Source organism: Chiloscyllium plagiosum, chromosome 4, assembly GCF_004010195.1.
Source record: "Chiloscyllium plagiosum isolate BGI_BamShark_2017 chromosome 4, ASM401019v2, whole genome shotgun sequence".
In the NCBI taxonomy this organism is placed as follows: Eukaryota; Metazoa; Chordata; class Chondrichthyes; order Orectolobiformes; family Hemiscylliidae; genus Chiloscyllium; species Chiloscyllium plagiosum.
This window is the reverse complement of record NC_057713.1, coordinates 7,812,600-7,829,781: the sequence shown is the minus strand read 5'-3', so window position 1 is coordinate 7,829,781 and position 17,182 is coordinate 7,812,600. Positions and strand designations below refer to the sequence as shown.

The window sequence follows — 17,182 nt, the reverse complement described above, 5'->3', positions numbered from 1 at the left end:
CGGCTAGGAACTCTCCAACCACAAGGGATGAACTCGGGTTTCACCAGTTTCCTCATTTCCCCTCTCCCCAGCCTGTCTCAGTCAAATCCATCAAATTCAGCACCGCCTTCCTAACCTGCAATCTTCTTCCCGACCTCTCCGCCCCCACCCCAGTCTGACCTATCACCCTCACCTTGTCCTCTTTCCACCTATCACATTTCCGACGCCCCTCCCCCAAGTCCCTTCTCCCTATCTTTTATCTTAGCCTGCTGGACCAACTTTCCTCCTTCCTGAAGAAGGGCTAATGCCCGAAACGTCGATTCTCCTGTTCCCTAGATGCTGCCTGACCTGCTGCGCTTTTCCAGCAACACATTTCCATCTCTTGATCAGATGGGCCAATGGGCTGAGGAGTGGCAGATAGAGTTTAATTTAGATAACTGTGAGGTGCTGCGTTTTGGAAAGGTAAATCAGGGCAGGACTTACACTTAATGGTAAAGTCCAGGGGAGTGTTGCTAAACAAACAGGCCTTGGACTGCAGGTTCATAGTTCCTTAAAGTGGTCTCAGATAGGATAGTGAAGGAGGCGTTTAGAGTGCTTTCCTCTACTGGTCAGAGCATCAGATATAAGAGTTGGGAGGTCATATTGTGGCTATATAGGACATTGGTTAGGCCACTTTTGGAATATTGTGTGCAAGTCTGGTCTCCCTCCTATAGGAAGGATGTTGTGAAAATTGAAGGGGTTCAGAAAAGATTTACAAAGATAGATTTAGAAAGAACTATCGGGAAAAGCTGAATAAGCTTGTGCTGTTTACCCTGGAGCATGGAAGCTGAGGGATGACCTTACAGAGATTTATAAAATCATGAGGGGCATAGATAAGGTAAATATATGCCCCCAGGGTGGGGGAGTCCAGACCTAGAGGGCATAGGTTTAAGGTGAGAGGGAAAAGATTTAAAGGAGACTTAAGGGGCAATGTTTGCACACAGATGGTGATGCGTGTATGGAATGGGCTACCAGAGGAAGTGGTACAATTCCAACATTTAAAAGGCAACTGGGTGGGTGTATGAATAGGAAGGGTTTAGAGGGATATGGGCCAAGTGCTGGCAAATGGGACTAGATTAGGTTAGGATATCTGGTCAGGAAGGGACTGTTTCCTACCTGTACATCTGTAAGACTCTACTGGTAAGTAACTTGTTTTGGGATATATCTAGGAAAATTGCTTCCACTTGTTGGGAAGACCATAACTAGGGCAACAAATGTAAGTTAGTCATGAATAAATCCAATAGGGAATAATAATCAAATACTATGTTTAAAGATTATTTTTAGTTGTGGTATTATGAACCTGACTTTTGATGAAGGAGAATGTTTCACACCATTTTCAGAACAGTTCAGTGATTTAAGTAGGGTTAATTGTGTATGTTAATGGATTGAATAAGATTCAGTGCAATGAATACCTTTTCTGATTCATGTTTTCTTATGTTTTTCAATTTCTTTTTCATTAATTTAGCAAGTTGAAAAAGCTGAGTGAAGACAGCCTTACTAAGCAGCCTGAAGAGGTTTTTGATGTATTGGAAAAACTTGGTGAAGGGTAAGTGGTGCAATTGTTGAACTGGCTTCTTTAATCAGCAGGATCCTTCTCTTGCTACCATACTAAGCTGGAATCATTGCACAGCTTTGAAATGGTTCAATTTGTAAATTTTAAACATTGAGTTTGTTAATGGAACTTTACGTCAGTATTTCCTGTGAGCTCATTTGTATACACTGTAATGCATAGAACAGGTTAGTGGTATTGGGCTGGAGCAGAGGAATAGGAGCATAGGAACATCAAGCATGCTCTTTTATTTAAGATGATCGTGGTTGATGAATACTTCAATATCTTGAACCCACACTATCCCCATAACCATTTGTAATCAGAAATATGTTTATTTCTACTTGAAACATACTCAAAAATCTGAGTTTTCACAGCTCACTGGGGTAGAGAATTTCAGATTCACACCTTAATGGTTCTAAATTACCCAAACAAGGGAAACCTCTTACCTGCATCTACCCTCTCTTTCTCTTTAAGTATTACGTACATTTCAATGAGATCACATCTCATTCTTTGAAACTGTAAAGAATACAAGCCTCACTTGCCCAATCTCTCCTTATATTACAATCCCACCATCCCAGGCAAAAGCCTGCTGTTACAGTTCATTTCTGACAATATCCGATCAAAATAGCACACAGGTGTGGTCTAACCAAATTTCTGTACAATTGAAGCAAGACTTCATTACTGTTATACTCAAATCCTCTTGTGATAAAGGCTAACATTTCATTATCCTTCCTAATAGCTTGATGTACCTACATGTTTGCTCTCAGTAACTTGTTGACAAGGACACCCACGTCTCTTTATCTACCTTTAGTTTCAAACCTCTTACCACTTAATAAATACTCTACACACCTGTTTCTTCTACCAAAGTGGATAACCTCATATTTTTCCATATATTTCATCTGGATTGTTTTTTTCCTATTTATTAACCTGTAGAAATCCTCCTGAAGCTGCTTTATGTCTTCATCATAATATTACATTTAGTCTCCACAGTCAAATCATTTACTGTACATTGTGAACAGCTGTGGCCAAGTACTGATCCTTTTGATACCCTATTCATCACAGCCTGCCAACAAAAGAATGACCCATTTATTTCTATTCTCTGTTTTCTTTCTGCTAGCCAATCTTAAACCATGCCAGCATATAATCTCCTATCCCATGCTTTTTAATTTTGCAATCCAACCTCTTGTGGGGCATCTTATCTGAAAATCCAAATCTACTAAGTCTCTCATCTCCCCTTTATCAATTTTGTTGGTAAATCCTCAAAAAACCCCAAGATCATCAAACACGATTTACCATTTGCAATTCCATGCCTACTGTGTCCAATCAGATCATTATTATACAGTATCTATTTATCATATCCTTTATAATAGATTTTAGCATTTTACTCCTACTGATGTAAGATTGCCAGATCTGTAGTTCCCTGATTTATTTCTTACTCCTTGCTTAAATATTGGGGTGACATTTGATAGCTTCCAATTCGCAGGGTCACTAACCATCTTTGTCATTACCTTCTTTAACACTCTAGGATATAGAATATCAGGTCCCAGGAACTTTCAGCCCCATTAATGACTCCAGTACAACCTTCTTTGTAATATTGATTTTCTCAATTCCTCATTGTCCCTTGTCCTTTCAATCTCTAATTCTGGGAGATTTATTGTAATTTCCTCAGTGAAAACATTCACGAGATTATCATTTAACTTTGCTCCCATTTCTCTATTCCCCTTTATAAATTGTCCTGACTCTCTGTACCAGACTCAATTCAACTTAGCTAATGTTTTATTTTTATGTACCAATAGAAGATTTTATAGACTTATATTTGGAAGATTGTGTGCATATTTTATTCTCCCTTTTCTTATTAACTTTTCTTCTCCAGTGAAGGTGTGATATAGGATGTGTGGTGCTGAACTTACGTTTTCTACTTTTCTGACTCCATGCCATTTATTTTTGTGGTCATTGGTGGGTTGGGAAGACCTTGGGTGCAAACTCACTCATACCTCTTCTGAGGTTGGGTTTCTATTGTGAGGACAATAGGAAAATCACATTTTCTCCCACACACTACTTTTGTGCACTGGTGTGGATTTTATAAGCCAAAGAGGAATTAGAGAATTTGTGACCACAGCTGGAAACCTGTTTGAGAAGTGGGGGATATTTTGAAAGATTAACTATAAATTGTCTTAAGACTGTCAAATGTCAGCATTAGATGCCAAATTGTAACATGGATCTGTTTTTAATGCAGTGATTCATCATAAGGCACAGGTAGTTTGTCTCTTGCCTTGACAATTACCATATAATTCTGATGTATTGCATTGCTTTTCCAATTATCAAAAATGCTGCGATGCATTAAAATTGTACAGAAAAGAAGTCCTGTCTGCCTTTGTCTATAGGAACATAGGAACTAGAAGTGAGAGTTGGCAGTTCAACCCTTCGAGCCTCCTCTGCCATTTAACATGATTATGGCTGATTTTATCCTGGTCTCAACTCCACTTTCTTGCCTGGTCCCCATAGCCCTTTATCCCGCTTTTTATCAGAAACCTATCTATTTATTTCTTGATTCTGTTGATTGATTCTGCCACCACTGCACTCTGGTACATTGTGTTCCATAGATTCACAACCCTTTGAGAAAGTGGTTTCTCCTTATCTCAGTTTCGAACCTACCTCTTCTCACTCTATATATCTATGACTACTTCTAGACTGTCCCACAAGGGGAACATATGTTCAATGTCTCCGTTATCAATTCCCTTCAGCATTTTCTATACCTCCATCAGATCTCCTCTCATTCTTTGGAACTCCAGCGAGTACAAGCCTGAGCTATTCAATTGCTCCTTATATGACAACCTTTTCATCCCTTAGATCAATCTAGTGAACCTGCTCAACTGTCACCAGTGCCACTACATCCTTCCTGAAGTAAGGAGACCAAAACTGCCTACAGTGCTCCAGGTGTGGTCTCACCAATGTCTTATATAATTGTAATGACACTTCTTTACATCTATGAAGTTAAAAATCATACAATATCACGTTATAGTCCAACAGATTTATTTGAAAGTACAAGCTTTCAGAGCGCGGCATTAGCTACCTGACAAAGGAGCAGTGCTCCGAAAGCTTGTACTTTCAAATAAACCTTTTGGACTATAACCTGGTATTGTGTGATTTTTAACTTTGTCCACCCCAGTTCAGCACTGGCACCTCTATATTATTACTCCTATAATCCAGTACTTTTGTAATAAATGCCAAGATTCCATTTACCTTTCTTATTATATACTGCAAGTGCATACCGAATTTCTATTATTCATGCGCAAGGATGCCAGGATCCCTCTGTACTGATGCACTTTGAATCTGTTTCCCATTTAAATAATAATTTGCTGAGTTATTTTTCTGGCCAAAATGGACAACCTTGCATTAAACTCCATCTGTCAGACTCTGGCCCATTCTCCGAACCTATCAATATCTGGCTGTAAACCCTTTATCTCCTCGTCACAGCCTGCTTTCCCAACTATCTCCCAAAGTTTGCAATTTTTGCTATGTTACACTCTGCCTCTTTTATAGATCATTTATATAGATTAAAAATAGTTGGGGTCTGGGAACTGAACCAGTTACAGTTATAGTTCACCATTCAGACAAAGACCTGTTTATTCTGACCCCTGCTTTCTGTCAGTCTGCAAATCCAAGCTAAAACTCTACCCTTAACCCCCTGGGATCTGACCTTCTGGGTGAGTCTTTTATGCGACAATTTGTCAGATTCCTTTTGGAAAGCTGGCTGTACCACATTCACTGGATTCCCGTTATTCACCTTGCTGGTTATTCCTTGAAGAACTCCAGCAAATTGGTCAAATATGATGTGCCCTTCATGAAACAGTGCTGACACTGGTGAATTGATCTTTGCTTGTCCAATTGTTCAGTTATCTCCTCCTTTATCACTGACTCCAGCAATTTCCCCACTGCAGAGGTCAAAATAACTAGTCTAAAGTTGGCATCTTTTTGCCTATCTCCCATTTTTCAATAACGACGTCACATTAGCATGTTTCTAATCCATTGGTACCTATTCACAATCCAGGGAATTTTAGAGTATCATTACTAATACATCCACTGTCTCTGCTGCCACCTCCTTTAATACCCAACGGTGCGGACCATGAGGCCCCGGGAACTTATCTACTTTTAAACCCACCAATTTATTTAATAACATCTCCCAGTTAAAGTTATTTCACCAAGTTGCCCTTTAGCAATTTTTGGGAATAAATTACTATTTTCCACTGTGAAAACAAGTGATTTATATGCCTGACAGCTTTGACCATTCAAAAACAACTGCTTCTGAAAATTAGAAAATAAAAATTTGTGCTTCTCCTTACCATTGATTAAAAGATACTCTGTTTTGAAATGAAAATGGAACGCTTTCATATTAGAACATAGAACAGTCGAGCATTGAATTAGGCCCTTGTCTGCACTTACTATGTTGCCATTCTAAACTAATCCCATTTGTGTGCACATGGTCCATACCCCTCTATTCCCTGTCAGTTCTTGTATTTGTCTAAATGCCTTTTAAATGTTCCTATAGTATCTGCTTCTGTGGCCTCCCTGTCAGCATGTTCCAGGTACCTCTGTGTTTTAAAAAAAAGTTCCTTATACATCTCCTTTAAGCTTTCCCCCTTTCACTTCAACCTATGCCCCCATTTGACATTTCCACCCTGGGAGAAAGACTCCGACTGTTTACCCTATCTATGCCTCTCATAATTTTATATACTTCTACAAGATTGCCCAAATTTTGTCCAACCTCTCTTTATAGTTAATAGCATCCATTCCAGGCCACGTCATGGTAATCCTCTTTTGCACCCTCTCCAAAATTTTCACATTCTTCCTATAGCATGGTGACCAGAACTGCACACAATACTCAAAATGTGGCAGAACTGAAGTTTTATATAGCTGCAATATGACTTGTCAACTTTTATGCTGAGTGCCCTGACTGATGCAGACAAGGATGTCATGCACCTTCTTTACTACGGCATCCGAGGAGCAGGGGATTCGACGTTTCGGGCATAAGCCCTTCTTCAGGAATGAGGCTGGTGCGCCAAGCGGGCTGAGACAAAAGGTGGGGGAGAGTTTGGGGGAGGGGCGCTGGGAATACGATAAGTGGAAGGAGGTGAGGGTGAGGTTGATAGGCCGGAGTGGGGGTGGGGGCGGAGAGATTAGATTAGATTACCCGCTTGGCACACCAGCCTCATTCCTGAAGAAGGGCTTATGCCCGAAACATCGATTCTCCTGCTCCTCGGATGCTGCCTGGCCTGCTGCGCTTTTCCAGCACTACACTTTCCAACTCTGGTCTCCAGCATCTGCAGTCCTCACTTTCTCCTACCTTCTTTACTACCTTAGCAACTTGTTTTGCCACATTCAGGGAGCTATGGACTTGCACACCAAGACTCTTTTGAATGTCAGTGCTCTTAAGGATCGTGCCATTTACTATACCTTACCCTTGCATTTGACCTCCCAAAATGCATCATCTCACACTAGTGTAGATTTCTCAACCCAGCATTCCAATTGATCTATATCCTGCTGTAACCTCTGATAACCTTCCTCACGAGCCACACTCCACCAATTTTTGTTTCGTCTGCAAACTTACTAATCAAAGCACCTATATTTTCATCCAAATCATTTATATAAGTTACAAACAGTACAGCTCCCAGCATTGATACTTGTGGGCACCACTGGTTACAGACCCCCAGTCAGAAAAACATCCTTCCACAACTACCCTTTCTCTTCTATGACCAAGCAAGTTTTGTATCCCACTTACCAACTCACCATGGATCTCATGTGAGGGAACTTGTCAAATGCTCTAGTGAAGTCCATATAGATAGCCTCATCAATCATCTTCATCACTTCCTTAAAAACAATTCAATCAAATTTCTGAGACAAAACTTCCCCTTCAAAGAGGCATGCTGACTATCTCTAAAATGTCCATTCTTTTCCAAATGCGGTTAAGTCCTCTGAACCTTAGAACCTCTGATAGTAATTTCCCTATTACTAATGTAAAGCTCACCGGCCCATAATTTCCTGGATTGTTCCTGTTGCCCCTCTTAAACAAAGGAACAACACTGATTCTTTGCTATTCTTTTGTGATTATTCGCCTATGTATTGATTGCTTTTAGAAATTCTCCTGGAATCAACTGACAAATTCTGCCATATCCAGGCCCTGGCACAAAAGGAGTCCCAGTCAATATTGGAAAAGCTAAAATCATCCACTACACAACTCTGTTGTCTTTCCACAATCTGCTGAAATATCTGTTTCTCAATCTTCAACTGGTGTTGGAGACCTGTACTTTAATCCCATCATGATGATATTCCTTTCTTATTGTTGAGTTCTTCCTGTATGGCATAGCTGGATGAGCCTCCAAGATGTCCTTCTCTCTTAGTGCAACTGTGACATTTTCCTTAATCAGTCATGCAACTCCCACCCCCCTCCCTTTACATCTTTCTCTATCACACCTGAAACATTTTAATGCTGGAATGTTGAGCTGCTAGTCTGGCCCTTCTCTCGACCAAGTTTCTGTAATGGTTACAACGTTGTAATTCCCCGCACTAATCCATTCTGTAACCTTATTGCCCTATTTGTTATACTTTTTGCATAAATATACTTCAGACTACATACATTCAACTATATTATCTTCCTTTTTCTGGCCTCACTAGTACAAGGCACAGGAAGTAATCCCGTGATTACAATCCGGAGGTCCAGTTTTTCAACTTCCTACCTGTCCTGTCATGTCATGTGCATTAACTTTGCCCTGCCCATTCTTCCTATTAGACTGATTTTAAGTTTAGATTAGATTAGATTACTTACAGTGTGGAAACAGGCCCTTCGGCCCAACAAGTCCACACCAACCCTCTGAAGAGCAACCCACCCAGACCCATTCCCCTACATTTACCCATTAACCTAACACTACGGGCAGTTTAGCATGGCCAATTCACCTAACCTGCACATTTTTGGACAGTGGGAGGAAACCGGAGAACCCGGAGGAAGCCCACGCAGACATGGGGAGAATGTACAAATTCCACACAGACCGTTGCCTGAGGAGGGAATTGAACCCGGGTCTCTGGCGCTGTGAGGCAGCAGTGCTAACCACTGAGCCACCGTGCTGCCCTTTACTTCTCCTCAAACACTCCACATGTTGACCTATTGCTTTGGTTCCCACCCGACTGCTACACTTGTTTAAACTCTCCTGAGTGGCACTTGGAAATCTCCTGCAAGGTCGCCCTCAAATTTAGGTGCAACCTGTCCTTCATGCGCAGGTCCTCCCGGCTCTGGAAGAGATCCCAGTGATCCAGATATGTGAAGCCATCGCTCTTATACCAGCTGTTTAGCCACACATTCAACTATATTATCTTCCTTTTTCTGGCCTCACTAGTATAAGGCACAGGAACTAATCTCGTGATTACAACCTGGAGGTCCAGTTTTTCAACTTCCTACCTAACTCCCTAAATTCCCTTTGAAGGATCTCATCTCTCTTCCTGCATATGTCGTTACTGCCAATTTGAATCAAAACTTCTGGCTGCTCATCCTCTTCTTTTAGGATGTCCGATGCTTGCTAAGAGACATCTTTGACCTTGGCACCAAGGAGGCAACACATCCTGGAGTCTCGACCGTGATCACAGAAACACCTATCTGTGCCTCTGAGTATACAGTCTTCTATTACTAATACTTTGACTCTCCCTCCTGCACAACAGAGCCAATCGTGCTGTCACTGATTTTGGCTTCTGCTGTTGCTTTCTTCTGACAAGTAATTCCTCTTCCCAACAGTATTAAAAATAGTATAGTTCTTTGAGGGAGGAATAGCTACCGGGAATTCTTACACTGCAGCGGACAGCTGGAACTAACAAACGGAAGCGGCAGGTACAAATCACTATAAATGCCGGAGGAAACGTCACAGAAGCGCTTCACAGGAGGCTCCCAAGCACTGAGGATGTCATCTAGACAGGGGACGAAACGTCTGTAACACAAATTCCCAGCTCGGCGAACAGAACCACAACAAATAACAAAGAGGATTGACGACGGCAGAGCGGTGGACGTTATGTACATGGACTTCAGTAAGGTGTTCGACAAGGTTCCCCATGGGAGACTGGTTAGCAAGGTTAGATCTCACAGAATACAGGGAGAACTCGCCATTTGGATACAGAACCGGCTTGAAGGTAGAAGACAAAGTGGTGGTGGATGGTTGTTTTTCAGACTGGAGGCCTGTGATCAGTGGAGTGCCACAAGGATTAGTGCTGGGTCCACCACTTTTCGTCATTTATACAAATGATTTGGATGTGAACATAGGAGATATGGTTGACGAGTTTGCAGATTGGAAGTGTAGTGGACAGCGAAGAGGGTTATCTCAGATTACAACAGGATCTTGATCAGATGGGCCAATGGGCTGAGGAGTGGCAGATGGAATTTAATTTAGATAAATGCGAGGTGCTGCATTTTGTGAAAGCAAATCTTAGCAGGACTTATACTATACACTTAAAGGTAAGGTCCTAGGGAGTGTTGCTGAACAAAGAGACCTTGGAGTGCAGGTTCATAGCTCCTTGAAAGTAGCGTTGAAGGTAGATAGGATAATGAAGAAGGTGTTTGGTATGCTTTCCTTTATTGGTCAGAGTATTGAGTACAGGAGCTGGGAGGTCATGTTGTGACTGTATAGTACATTGGTTAGGCCACTGTTGGAATATTGCATGCAATTCTGGTCTCCTTCCTTTCCGAAAGATGTTGTGCAACTTGAAAGGGTTCAGAAAAGATTTGTAAGGATGTTGCCAGTGTTGGAGGAATTGAGCAGAGGTTGAATAGGCTAGGGCTGTTTTCCCTGGAGCGTTTTCGGTTCGCGAACTGGGTCCTGGAACAGATTAAGTTCGTAAATCGAGCCGCTACTGTAGAAGTATTGGAGAAAGTACAAAAAAGATCTAAAAGGATGTTACCAGAATTAGGAGGATGCATCTATTAGGAATGGTTCAGCAGTGATTTTTTTTTCTATTCTATAGAGAAGATCTGAAGGGGACCTTTAAAATCACAAAACGCTTGCTTAGCTGGATTAGACAAAATTATCTCTATGTCTAGAACAATGTAAATATATGATAGCCACCATTAATACAAATAAACAAATTAGGAGGAATGTCTTTGCAAAAGAGTGAATGTGTAAACAAAATGTGATTCATATATATTGGTATTTAGTATTTCAGACTTTAATATCCTTAGCAATATTTTATATAGATATGAGGTCAGCTTCAACATATTTGCACGAATCTATCTCTACCCCTTCACCACCTCTCTTTAACCGTCTATGAACTATCAGATTGATGTTGAATTTCCAGGCTTGGACTAGCAATGGTTTTCTTCGGCTAAACCTTTAAAGATAATAGATTTAGTCTTCATTGTGGCATAATTACAAGTAAATGCTTGTTGAGCCAAATGTTGAAGAATTAGGATTGGTCAGAGGAGAAAGTTGTAATGAAGGCTTTAAAAGAGGTAGGGGAGTAGAAGAGATTGAGGGACTTGAGGAAGGAAAACGGTACTCTTGCTACTGATTATTTTCTTTGTGTCCATCTTGATGTCACTTTGCTCCTTTAAGACATTTCACTTGTTCTAGCTTATGTGACTTAATATGATCTTCTATGGCTGAGTTTCATACAATGTAATAGGCTCCAGTAAACTACCTTGGGATATTTTATTACTTTAGAGGTGCTGTACAGATTTAAGTTGCTGTGCATTGTTAATATAGCAGGTCAGCTCAAGTAACACCATTTTATAATATTTTAGATAAACATCATGTAATATATTCTTAATAAATGTGACTTCAAGTAAATTAGGTAGGGTGTTTTGTCTTGGTCTTCTATAATTTTGATGATCAAGAAATTGTTCATGATACAAAAGGGCCAGAGAAAATAGGCTGAAATGGAATTTCCTTCATGTGTTAAAATTAGGGGATGCACTTAGTACAGCATTTTAAAAAAATTCCTTTAAAGTAGTAATTTTTTTGGTATTTATTTAAATACATCTTTTCTTTTTTTCAGATCTTATGGCAGTGTTTTTAAAGCAATCCATAAAGAATCTGGCCAAGTTGTTGCAATAAAGCAAGTGCCAGTGGAGTCCGACCTGCAGGAAATTATTAAGGAAATTTCAATAATGCAACAATGTGATAGGTATGAGCAGTGGAATGTGGTAATTTTAGTTAACGGTATAGTGTATTTTGCAGATGTTTACCTTCAAATGTTATAATTTAGTGAGCATGTAAAACCTGAATGTTTCGATAAGCGCTAACTGCTGACATACTATTTTCAGATAAAATTCACTGAATAAAAGTAGAACAACTGAAATATGGGTTTAGAACATCTGGCTTCAATCTCTTGCTGTCCTTTCTCAAGTGCTTCTCTTTAAAAGATGCCTTTGAGGCTAGTATTCTGAACAATCTTTGTATTTGTGTACTTCTTTAGGAATTTAAAAGCTGTTGATTAGTAACTGGTAATAAACATCTGACTCTTTGGCTATCAAAAAATGTGTTAATCCTGTAGCTACTGGTCTGAGACTAATAAGTGCAGAATCTGTTATAGACAGGTTGTGCTTTGTTCACGCGACCTGACACTTAATTGAATTCATAAGACTCTTCACATGCCTACTTATAAGCTCAAAGCCCCATGCATTATTAGATCATAAATGGCTTGGGAATCTCAAAGCATTGAAGGAAATTTTGATGTAAGATTTTGAAATGCTCAAATGGCTTGATTTGATGTTAGAATTGTTTTTGTGTGCTTTCATATTTAGATATTTGCTCGAGGGATGGGTGGAGGGGGCATGGTTTGGCTCCTTCAAATTTTGACTGGCAGCAGAGGTTGAGAGTACATTAGGAGTTGTTAGGAAGTCACATTACATAAAATATTGCTGAAGGTACTTACATTTTGAAGAAGTCCAGAAAATGGATTTATTTTAAGTTTTGGGAAATGACTGGAATGGTTTCTTTAAAAGAGGTAATTGAAAAATCACTGTAAACATTGGAGATTTGTTTTTAACAAAGCTTTCTATCAATGACATGACTGGTAATAGCTGTTTCGTTGTGAATCCCTACTGGAGCTAAACAATGACTTTGAGAGGCGCTTATTTTATCTCTTCCAGTTGGAGGGATACCTGATAAGAGCAAGCTGACTTGAAGGAAGCTTGCTAAGAACAAACTGTCTAGCTGATTACTGTCTTTTTCTGAAAAGAAAACTTCTCTTGTTGAGCTCAGGATGAAGCCAGTTTGTATTTTTCGAAGAATAATGGAAGAAACATCTTGAGTGTATTTCCTGAGCAAGCTGTATCTGCAAAGTTTCAGAGACAATTGAGCAAAATTAGTGACTTGCCTATATAAGCCAGAAGATTCTATGCTTTATCAAGAATAACCCACTGACCAAAGAGGTTTTTTTTTCAGAAGCTTGCACAGCAATTGCCCTCTTTTCCTGATGCGTGTGCATGTCCATTGGGGATATTTTGAGAAATAAGCATTTATTCTTTTTCTTATGTATATGTTAACTGATTATTGCATCTTTGTTGAATAAGCTTAAAAATGTGTTGCTGGAAAAGCGCAGCAGGTCAGGCAGCATCAAAGGAACAGGAGTATCAACGTTTCGGGCATAAGTCCTTCTTCAGGAATGAGGAGGGTGTGCCAAGCAGGCTAAGATAAAAGGTAGGGAGGAGGGACTTGGGGGAGGGGTGCTGGAAATATGATAGGTGGAAGGAGGTTAAGGTGGGGGTGATAGGCGGGAGAGGGGGTGGGGGCGGAGTGGTCAGGAAGAAGATTGCCGGTTAGGAAGGTGGTGCTGAGTTCGAGGGTTGGGACTAGACAAGGTGGGCATGGCCAATTCACCTGACCTGCACATCTTTGGACTGTAGGAGGAAACCGGACCACCCAGAGGAAACCCGGGCAGACAAGGGGAGAGTGTGCAAATTCCACACAGACAGTTGCCCGAGGCTGGAAACAAACCTGGGACCCCGGTGCTATGAGGCAGAGTGCTAAACACTGAGCCGCAAGTTTTGCATTTCTTGCGGTTGCAGGGGAAGGTGCCGGGAGTGGAGGTTGGGTTGGTGGGGGGTGTGGATCTGACGAGGGAGTCGCGGAGGGAGTGGTCTTTCCGGAACGCTGATAGGAGTGGGGAGGGAAATATATCCTTGGTGGTTGGGTCTGTTTGGAGGTGGTGGAAATGACCAAGGATGATATGATGTATCTGGAGGTTAATGGGGTGGTGGGTGAGGACCAGTAGGTGTCTGTCCTGGTGGCGATTGGAGGGGCGGGGCTCCAGGGCGGAGGAGCGGGAAGTGGAGGAGATGCGGTGGAGAGCATCGTCGATCACGTCTGGGGGGAAATTGCGGTCTTTGAAGAAGGAGGCCATCTGGGTTGTTCGGTACTGGAACTGGTCCTCCTGGGAGCAGATGCTGTGGAGACGAAGGAATTGGGAATATGGGATGGCGTTTTTACAGGGGGCAGGGTGGGAGGAGGTGTAGTTGAGGTAGCTGTGAGAGTCGGTCGGTTTATAGTAAATGTCCGTGTTGATTCGGTCGCCCGAGATAGAAATGGAGAGGTCGAGAAAGGGGAGGGAGGAGTCTGAGACGGTCCAGGTAAATTTGAGGTCGGGGTGGAAGGTGTTGGTAAAGTGGATGAACTGTTCAACCTCCACGAGAGTGCCAACAAAGAGAAACTAAATTATTACTTTGTGTATATTTCCACTGAGTAACATGTAAGAAATCTTATAGAATTAGAGATTTAAGTTACTAGGAAGCATTAGGAATTGAAAGGAGCTAGTAATAGTGGGAAGGCTGTATTGGAGAAATTGATGGGATGAAAGTGGATGAATCCTCTGATGATATTCTTCATCCTAAAGCACTGAACGAGGTGCCAACAAAGATAATCAACTCATTAATTTAAAAATCACACAACAGCAGGTTATAGTCCAAAGATTTATTTGGAAGTACTGACTTTCGGAGTGCTGCTCCTTCATCAGGTAGTTGTGGAGAATAAGATTGTAAGACACAGAATTTATAGCAAATGTTTACATTGTGATGTAACTGAAATTATATATTGAAAAAGATCTGGATTGTTTGTTAAGTCTCTCATCTTTTAGAATGACCATGTTGGATTCAGTTCTTTCATATGTAAATTGCAAAACTTTTCTTGAACGGTTACATTCTCAAGTGAACTTTAACAATTGGTGTCATGTTGGCCCAGATAATGCATTGAAAGTGCGAGCTGCCCTGTGTGAGACTGTCTCTGCTAAAATGGTCAGACTGATTCTAATCTAAAAACAGATTTACAGAATCTTACATGGATTCATGCAGTTTTTGAGCAAAGTGAAATGTAATTCTGCAAGTACAAATTCACCCTACAAACTTAGAACATAGAACATAGAACATAGAAGCAGAATCTTACATGGATTCATGCAGTTTTTGAGCAAAGTGAAATGTAATTCTGCAAGTACAAATTCACCCTACAAACTTGTGTGTGCGTGTCTTTTGAGTGAGTGTGTGTATATGTGTGAGTGTAAAGGGGTATAAGTCTGTGAGAGGGTGTGTGTTGGAGTTTGTGTATGAGCATAAGAGAGAGGTTCTGCATGAGTGTGTGATTTCAGGAGAGTGTGTGTGTGTGTAGTGCAGTGCAGTGCACATTGCTCTATGCATGCACACACACACACTCCTGCACACGTACTGCATGAATCCATGTAAGATTCTGTAAATCTGTTTCTAGATTAGAATCAGTCTGACCATTGCGGCACAGACAGCCTCACACAGGGCAGCTCGCACCTACAATGCATTATCTCAGCCGACATGACACCAATTGTTAAAGTTCACTTGCGAATGTAACTTTAAAAAACGTTTGGCAATTTACATAGGAAAGAACTAAAACCACCCTGGTCATTCTAAAAGATGAGAGACTTTACAAACAATCCAGGTCTTTTTCAATATATAATTTCAGTTACATCACACTGTAAACTTTTGCTATAAATTCTGTGTCTTACAATTGTGTACTCCACAACTACCTGATGAAGGAGCAGCTCTCCAAAAGCTAGTGCTTCCAAATAAACCTGTTGGACTATAACCTGGTGTTGTGTGATTTTTAACGTTCTACACCCCAGTCCAACATCGGCATCTCCAAATCACAACTAATTAATGATTGCCTTCCAAAAAAACTATAGATTCTGTCATAATCTTGTAGATTGGAAGTGAGCAAATGTCACTGTACTATTTAAGAAAGGACTGAGAAAGAAAACTGAGAACCACTGACCTGCTAGAATCTAATGTAAAAAATATGATAAATGGAAATTTGAATAATCATGATCTGATTAGGCATAGTCAGCATGGATTTATGAATGAGAAATTCTGTTTGACAAGCTTGGAGCTTTTTTTGAGGATGTTATGAACAAAATAGAAAAACTGAATAGATAAACAAAGCTAAGGACATGGTTGCTGGGCCACTTGCTGAGATATTTGTATCATCGATAGTCACAGGTGACATGTCAGAAGACTGGTGGTTGACTAATGTGGGACCACTATTTAAGAAAGGTGGTAAGGAAAAGCCAGGGAGCTATAGACCGGTGAGCCTGACATCGGTGGTGGGCATGTTGTTGAAGGAGATCCTGAGGGACAGGATTTACATGTATTTGGAAAGGCAAAGACTGATTAGGGATAGTCAGCCTGGCTTTGTGCATGAGAAATAATCTCTTGCAAACTTGATTGAGTTTTTTGAAGAAGTAACAAAGAGGATTGATGAGGGCAGAGCGGTGGACATGATCTCCAGAGGAACCTCGATTGTCTGAAGCTCACGGGCGGGAAGTATTTCATTCAGTTAATTGAACGCCATATAACATAGTTAGCCAAGCATTGGGACCTTGCGATCATGTTGGGATAATCCAAAATTCAGTTAATTGAATGCCGGATAATCGAGGTTCCCCTGTGTATGGAGTTTAGTAAAATGTTCAATAAGGTTCCTCATGGAACACTGGTTAGTAAGGTTACATCTCATGGAATACAGGGAGATCTAGCCATTTGGATACAGAATTGGTTCAAAGGTAGAAACAGAGGATGGTGGTGGAGAGTTGCTTCTCAGACTGGAGGCCTGTGACCAGTGGAGTGCCACAAGGATCAGTATAAATGATTTGGATGTGAACATCAGAGGTATGGTTAGTAAATTTGCAGATGACGCCAAAATTGGAGGTGTAGTGGACAGCAAAGAGGGTTATCTCAGATTACAACAGGATCATGGTCAGATGGGCCAATAGGCTGAGGAGTGGCAGATGGAGTTTAATTTAGATAAATGCAAGGCATTTTGGAAAAGCAAATCAGAGCAGGACTTATACACTTAATGGTTAGAGGTAAATGGCCTCCTTCTTTAGAGACCACAATTTCCCTTCCCACGTGGTTAAAGATGCCCTCCAACGCACCTCGTCCACATCCTGCACCTCCGCCCTCAGACCCCACCCCTCCAACCGTAACAAGGACAGAACGCCCCTGGTGCTCACCTTCCACCCTACCAACCTTCGCATACATCAAATCATCTGCCGACATTTCCGCCACCTCCAAAAAGACCCCACCACCAGGGATATATTTCCCTCCCCACCCCTTTCCGCCTTCCGCAAAGA

At 41.1% G+C, this 17,182-nt stretch overlaps 1 protein-coding gene across 5 annotated transcripts in view; it reads left to right on the top strand.

The window, feature by feature from the left end:
- The window catches only part of stk3 (serine/threonine kinase 3 (STE20 homolog, yeast)), a 457,998-nt gene that overhangs the window by 90,946 nt on the left and 349,870 nt on the right, over window positions 1–17,182 (top strand). For all 5 annotated transcript variants that reach the window (XR_006311343.1, XR_006311344.1, XM_043687663.1 and 2 more), the window contains exons 2-3: window positions 1,484–1,564; window positions 11,594–11,722. Coding sequence is in view for 3 of the 5 variants with exons in the window: in XM_043687663.1 (XP_043543598.1) it covers window positions 1,484–1,564; window positions 11,594–11,722 (210 nt within the window). In the remaining 2 variants the exon portion in view is untranslated. The remainder of the gene's footprint in view (window positions 1–1,483; window positions 1,565–11,593; window positions 11,723–17,182) is intronic.